The 7,584-nt window shown below is 46.0% G+C and overlaps 1 protein-coding gene across 2 annotated transcripts; it reads left to right on the forward strand.

The window, feature by feature from the left end:
* The first annotated feature begins 2,354 nt into the window (after positions 1–2,354).
* On the forward strand, positions 2,355–7,307 carry LOC136546926 (probable mixed-linked glucan synthase 8). Of its 2 annotated transcripts, none has more exons than XM_066538883.1 (3): positions 2,355–2,860; positions 4,541–5,276; positions 5,421–7,307. In XM_066538883.1, exons 1-3 carry the CDS (start codon positions 2,508–2,510, stop codon positions 7,062–7,064), a joined length of 2,733 nt encoding a protein of 910 aa, XP_066394980.1. In that variant the 5' UTR covers positions 2,355–2,507; the 3' UTR covers positions 7,065–7,307. The 2 variants fall into 2 exon arrangements, with proteins under 2 accessions (XP_066394980.1, XP_066394981.1); XM_066538884.1 differs by lacking the exon at positions 2,355–2,860 and adding an exon at positions 3,790–4,173.
* Positions 7,308–7,584: the final 277 nt, after the last annotated feature.

A 7,584-nucleotide genomic window follows, 5' to 3' on the forward strand; every position in this document is an offset into this window, starting at 1 on the left:
GATGGGTTGCCAGATGGAACGGGCGATCTGCGGCATATGGACGATCGCTAATTAGCCTGTTCGGCTGGGGCTGAAACGATCGTATATGATCGTGGATTATTACTGTTGGCTGGTTTGGTGTGAGAGAAAAATACTGTTTTGGCTGAAAATTTACGATCGTTTACGATCAAGCGAAAATAATCCAAGCCACCATCTGCATTATATTCTCCAAAACGAGGCTTTTGTTTCCTAGCTTCGATCCGTTAGGCGGCATCAATCGTCCTCCATGCACGTCTCCGTCGTCAGATGCATGACTGCAATTCAGAATAATTGCTAAGAAAAAATAAAACAATCGCGCCGTTTAATTGGATGATGCCATCTTGGCTGGAATTACTTGAACACGTATAGGAGAGTATGTCGATCGATCCATCTATATCTGCCTGCTTGCCGGCATGCATTAATATTAGACATTTGTTGATTTCCATGATTAAATCCCGGATATAACATATGCATGGTTCCGGCACTGATTGATTTAACAAAGAATGCTAGTTTTTTTCTCATAATAAATAGCATACTATTATATAAAGTAGTGTTTGAATGAATAAAACAAAACCATAACGGAGAATTATACCGTTATTATGGCTTGTTTGACTTCACTTCATCAATCCACCCAAATCCATGTATTGAGGCACCTGAATTCAACTCAATACACGTAGATTGATGTGAATCAGAGTGTAGTCAAGCAAGGCCTTAGGTGGGACTGGTTCTGATGGCAGCACTGACACTGTTATTACTTATTAGCATAAGTACACATTCTTACCGAGTCTTGCGCTGATGTAGCCAATCTCGGTTGATGCAGTGTAGCGATTTAACACACTGACGATCCACATAACGATCAAATCGGCCTCCATTGACATCTACATCATCACATGACTAGTTTTTTGTGAATTAGCAAATACTTGAAACAGAGTACTAGTTACATGTTATTGTTTATAAACATTTTATGATTTATTTTTTCTACTGTTCTCATGGATCAAAATAAACCAAAAATATGTCACTAATCCCAACAGCCAATCCAGATCTGGTAACGGAGACCAAAAAAAAAAAAAAAATTACAAGTCAAATCTACATCTAACTATGACCGGAGGGGGTATTTAAATTGATCTGGCTTTGTAGCCGTTATATTCATTCTCTCGTTGAACGAGACGGAACGCATGGCAATAATCTCTTGGTCCTGCCATGTGTTACAGATGCTGCCATCGCTGCAAATAATCTACTTAATATAATACCAGTGCCCGTGTGTTACAACGGGTGTAACATAAATTGAATGAGATGTTTGTTAGGGCAAATCAAAATCAAGAATATATCAATTCAATTTTTCACGTGTATTATACCATGATAATGTCTAGAAAACACATTCATTATCGTAATGAATCTGAAATAAAAGCTAGGTTTGGAACTTGTTGTCTGAAAGTTACGATAAACATCAGGTGCCTCAAAGGCTGAAAATTTATTGCTAGGCATCGAATTGAATTTATCCATGCTCTGTCTTACCAAAACATGTATACTCGGACTTACAATATCTTAGCCCGCATGAGGCATGACAATAATTCATTTTTTAGGAAAAAAAAGTATTTGTTGTCAACACGCAACGCGAAGGACGACGAACGAGATTTGGATCACGATCATGATCATTGTGTGGTGATATTCCAATAAATTTCTTTCTCTTCCCATAATTCTCTTTCCGTTTTATTCTATTTTATTTACTTGTCTTCCAGTGTCTTCATACGGTGATTATTTGCCTTCCTTTCTCTTCCCATAATTCTCTTTCCGTTTTATTCCATTTTATTTACTTCTCTTCCAGTCTCTCAATGTGGTGATTATTTGTTTACCGGTGATTTCGTGAATCTTATTCCATTTTATTTACTTGCCCCCCAGTGTCTCCATACGACGGTGATTATCTGCCTGCCGGATATAGATCGCATGAGATGCGGTGATTATTTGTCTGTCGGATATAGATCGTATGAGTGTTTTGATCCTGCCGAGTAGATGTTGACAATCCGTATGTTTTAGTCGTAGAGATAGAGATTAATATAATAAGCTGGTCCACCGAGTGCCTCTAGAGCACCGTAGCTTCGTACCCCGTGATGCGGATAGGTCACGTCATCGACGAGGCCAACCGACAGCCTGCGGGCCTCTTATTCTTCGACTGCTTCTAACCGACAATCGATTGATCGAATCAGATTAATGTGCGTGATTTTGTATATACATACCTTGATACCTGTACTGTACCTCCTCCTCCTTGTCAGGCAAGTGAACAGCATATATCTGCACACTGCCACACTCCTTTATACACTACTCTGCACCGAGCGAGCTGAGCTAGCGAGTAGCGACCAGCAGGCGCGCCTCACTGAGCTGCTTACGGTTACGGAGCTAATTAAGCCCAGCTAATCCAGTCTCTAGCTAACAGAGCTAGTTGCCAGCTGCTAGCTACTGACACTGATCATCGATCGAGGGAGGATCGAGGCATGGCTCCGCCTCAGGCGCCGGCGAACGGTGGTGTCGTCGTTGCCGGAGGCACGGCGGTGCCGTCGGAGAACGGTGCCGGCGACCATCACGGGGGGAGCGTCGACAACAGTAACGGCGTTGTCGGGGGGCGCACGACGGTGCCGTCGTCGGTGGCGGCGAACGGCAACGGCAAGCAGCACGGCACGAGGGAGAGGAAGAAGAAGCCAGCAGTCGTCAGCCCGATGGACAAGTACTGGACGCCCACCGACGACAAGGAGGCGGCGGAGGCCGAGGAGGACGGCGGCGAGGACGGGCGGCGCCCGCTCCTGTTCCGGACGTACAGGGTCAAGGGAATCCTCTTGCACCCCTACAGGTGCGCAAGTACATCCGGCCTCAAGCCTCATCGCTAATAATACACGCGCACATGCTTTACTGAGAATCACTGTTTCTACTTTTGGCCATGGCTCTTGGATCGTGATTACCATTTTGGGAGTGTCAATGATCAGTTACGTACGCACGCCTATTTTCCTCAGCTTAGTTGCCTTTATTACTAAAGTAAAAAAATAGGATAGTAGATTTTTTTTAAAGGGCAATAGTAGAATTGCACTCTTTTTGAAGGGCTACATGCTAAACTACCGGTAGGGATTTTCCTTCCCAGCCGAAAAGAAATTACTTGACTGAGTTTTTTAAAAGAGGGACTCGTTTTTTTAGAGAGAGATGGGCCCGTTCGGCTTACCAAGAAACCGACTTGTTCAGCTTGTTTTTTTCAACCGGAACAGTATTTTTCTCTCAGAACAATTCAGCTAGAACAGTGTTTTTCAGCCAGTTTCAGACAAGTTTCAGCAAGCCGAACGGGCCATAAGCACACTCTACACAATTTTCTTAGGAGAGATCAGTGGTTCTTTACTCTCTCTCTCTTTTTTTTAAATGGACTACTATATACTCTTTTTTTTAGAATTCACTACTATATACTTCATTCCGTTTGTGTTTACTTGTCAGTAACTTTTTACTGTAGCAAATTTGACCATCTGTTTTTTCTTCTAAAAAAATCTTAGATACTTCAATGTATATAACACTAATGAAGTATGTTCAATAAAGAATCATATATGTGAAAACTTGATGTATCTAAAAATCTTTTACAGGGAAAAACGTATGATCAAAATTACTACAGTAAAAATTCGGTGACAAGTAAACGAAAACGGAGGCCGTACTCTTTAGACTTTAGAAATGGTGCACTGAACTTTTGGTTGGGCGTAATAAACAAACATGGGCTTGCAGGCATAATATTGGGCCGAGAGATGCAAAGTTCGCTTGTTCGTGAAAGCGCATATTCCGAACCTGGGCCTAGGCCCAGCATGCTGCAATGTCAAAATGGGCGGGCATTTGCCCACCGGTCCACCAATCTCCCCTTCCCTCGTCCCATCCCGACCCAACAGGCCTACACTCCAAGAGGCTAACACGGCGATGACCGACGGCGACGAGACAACGAACCTACCACTACCAGCGCCGATGGCGGGGCGGCGATGCCGTGCCTCAGGCGCTCGCCCCGCGGTCCCGTATCCCAGCTTCCGCTGCCAGCCCGGGAGCTCTCCAGGCCGACCCGCCTCCGCTGCTCGCAGCACCGCCTCGCACGGGTCGCCGGGGAGCGCTGGGCTGGCGTTCCGTCTTCGTGGCGCGTCTCGCTAGGTGTGTCGCGTTGTCACTTCTCTCATTTCTAGATCTGTGCTACGATGAGTTGTGGCTGAGAGTTGAGATGCCCCATGCGCACTGTGCAATCCGAGTCTGCTGTGTGCCTAACTGAAGATTTCATCTCGTGGACTCCATCCATTGCATTACACGTGAATTAATTCAGTTCTGCAGCTCTGTTTTCAAAACGTTACTGACAACTTGTAACGAATTTTAAAAAGACGGTGCAAAATTGTTGTATTTACGTGCATTGTCACTAGTCATAGTATTCCAGTCTACTCATTCCTATTTCAATGCTAGGACTTCTCGCAGTAGTAGCTTTCCCTGACTACATGTTCTAATTTTGTTTCCGGTTTGTCTGCAACAGGTTGTTGACCTTGCTGAGATTGATTGCTATCATCCTATTCTTCATATGGCGGATCAGGCACCCGTACGCCGATGGCATGTGGCTCTGGTGGATATCCATGGTTGGAGATTTCTGGTTTGGTGTCACTTGGTTGCTAAACCAAGTTGCAAAGCTCAACCCTATCAAGCGTGTCCCAGACCTTTCCCTCCTGAGACAACAATTCGATCTCCCTGATGGCGACTCTAATCTCCCCAGGCTTGATGTTTTTATCAACACCGTTGATCCCATAAATGAGCCTATGATATACACTATGAACTCTATCCTATCCATTCTTGCCGTAGACTACCCAATTGATAGGACTGCTACCTACCTCTCGGATGATGGAGGGTCCATAATCCATTATGAGGGCTTGCTTGAGACTGCAAATTTCGCAAAACTTTGGGTTCCATTTTGCCGAAAACATAGCATTGAGCCGAGAGCTCCTCAGAGTTATTTTGCTGTGAAGTCACGCCCGTACACAGGAAATGTACCAGATGAGTTTGCTGATGATCATAGGCGCATGTCTAAGGAGTATGATGAGTTCAAGGTGCATTTGGATGCACTTTTTACTAAAATCCCTGAGCGCTCAGATGCATACAATGCAGAGGCCAAAGAAGGTGTAAAGGCAACCTGGATGGCAGATGGAACACAATGGCCAGGAACATGGTTTGACCCTGCTGAAAACCACAAGAAAGGGCAACATGCTGGAATTGTTAAGGTATGCAATTTTGCTAGCCCTTTTTCTTTGTGTGGATAAAACTTAATTAGTCTCTAATAGTGGTGACTTATAATTAGCATAGTCTTGCATGAGTGACCTAAGAAAGTGTATTAATCTGTTACCCTTAACATGGCTGTTCATCAGGTTATGTTGAATCACCCGGGCGATGAACCTCGGTTTGGTGGACCAGCTAGTGCTGAAACCCCTCTGGACTTCAGTGCTGTTGACGTGCGGCTCCCAATGCTCGTCTATATCTCCCGTGAGAAGAATCCAAGCTATGACCATCAAAAGAAAGCAGGCGCCATGAACGTGCAGCTGCGGGTCTCTGCACTTCTGACTAATGCTCCCTTCATCATCAATTTTGATGGTGACCACTATGTCAACAACTCACAGGCCTTCCGAGCTGCAATGTGCTTCATGCTGGACCGGCGTGATGGCGACAACACTGCTTTTGTTCAGTTCCCACAACGCTTCGATGATGTCGACCCAACAGACAGGTACTGCAATCACAACCGTGTCTTCTTTGATGCCACCTTGCTTGGTCTAAATGGCATCCAGGGACCCTCCTATGTTGGCACCGGTTGCATGTTCCGCCGGATTGCTGTCTATGGTATTGATCCACCTCGTTGGAGAACTGATGCCTTCAAGCTCGTGGACAACCCCAACAAGTTTGGCAACTCAATGCCCTTCATCAACTCCATACCATCAGCTGCGAACCAAGAATGGTCCATGACATCACCACCGGCACATGAGGAGTCTGTCATGGAAGAGCTGAATAATGTCATGAAGTCTGCATATGAGGATGGTACTGAATTTGGAAAGGAAATAGGCTGGGTGTACAACATTGCTACGGAGGATGTGGTGACGGGCTTCCGAGTACACCGGACAGGATGGCGATCTATGTACTGCCGCATAGAACCAGATGCTTTCCGTGGCACTGCACCTATCAACCTCACTGAGCGCCTCTACCAGATTCTGCGCTGGTCGGGCGGTTCCCTTGAAATGTTCTTCTCACACTGCCCACTCCTTGTTAGTCGTCGACTAAACTTCATGCAACGAATAGCCTACACCAACATGACAGCCTACCCAATCTCATCAGTCTTCCTTGTTTTCTATCTCCTCTTCCCTATCATATGGATCTTCCGTGGTGAGTTCTACATACAAAAGCCGTTCCCCACATATGTGTTGTACCTCGTCATCATCATAGCAATGACAGAACTGATCGGCATGGTCGAGATCAAGTGGGCTGGCCTCACGTTGTTGGATTGGATCCGCAACGAGCAGTTCTACATCATCGGGGCAACAGCCGTGTACCCATTAGCAACGCTGCACATTGTGCTGAAGCTAGTCCTTCGTGGGAATGGTGTTTCGTTCAAGCTGACAGCGAAGCAGGCTACAAGCACCGTGAACGAGAAGTATGCTGAGATGTACGTAGTGCAGTGGGCGCCACTGCTGATCCCCACAATAGTGGTGATCGCCGTGAACGTCGGAGCGATTGGGGCGGCGATTGGCAAGGCGATCGTTGAGGGATGGTCGCTCCTGCAGATGGCCGATGCGTCCCTCGGACTGGTGTTCAACGCATGGATCCTGCTGCTGATCTACCCGTTTGCGCTCGGGATCATGGGGCGGTGGAGCAAGAGGCCCTGTATACTGTTCATCTTGTTCATGATTGGGTTTGCTGTAGTAGCGGCGGTGGTTGTTGCCATCCATGCTGCGCGCACTGGTTCTGTTCGGTTCCATTTCAGACATTCAGGCGGTGCTAGTTTCCCTACAAGCTGGGGTTTTTAGCTTGTGTTCATCATCGGTTAGTGGCATCGGTTGCAGTTTGTTCCCTTAGCTGAGAGTTTCTTCGATGTGGAGTTTTTACATGATGTAAATCGTGCATTGATTGTACAAGTTTGTTCAGTGAGTGGAAAGCTAGCCATTTGTTTGGGAAAGGAACAAAAAATGGTGGTAAAGTGAAAGAAAATTTCTGCCTTGATTTTTGACATGTACTGGTATGTGAGTGCAACGTGGCTCTGATTTCTTGGACCGGGACACTTGGATTTTGGGGTAAGAAACTGTCTGAATGTGAGTGGTTGTAATTGCTGTGAGTATGACAGGCCTCGCCCCTCGGTTACATCATAATTTGGAAAAATAAATCTACTCGCTTGTGTTTTCTGCTCCTGCACAGTTCAGCTCAAGTGTGTGCGACGGGACTCGTAGGAGCATGCGAGCTGCACGCTCATCTCTCACGTTCCCCGTCATGGATTGGGAAATCTGGGGAAGCCTGAATGAGCTAACAGGCCATGCATGTTGACTACCCCTT

This window comes from Miscanthus floridulus, chromosome 3, assembly GCF_019320115.1.
Source record: "Miscanthus floridulus cultivar M001 chromosome 3, ASM1932011v1, whole genome shotgun sequence".
NCBI lineage: Eukaryota > Viridiplantae > Streptophyta > Magnoliopsida > Poales > Poaceae > Miscanthus > Miscanthus floridulus.

Coding starts and splice junctions, on each gene's coding strand:
- LOC136546926 (XM_066538883.1), top strand. CDS start 2,508: ATGGCTCCGCCTCAGGCGCCGGCGAACGGTGGTGTCGTCGTTGCCGGA. Junction 2,861..4,540: donor ATCCTCTTGCACCCCTACAG/GTGCGCAAGTAC, acceptor TGTCTGCAACAG/GTTGTTGACCTTGCTGAGAT. Junction 5,277..5,420: donor AACATGCTGGAATTGTTAAG/GTATGCAATTTT, acceptor GCTGTTCATCAG/GTTATGTTGAATCACCCGGG.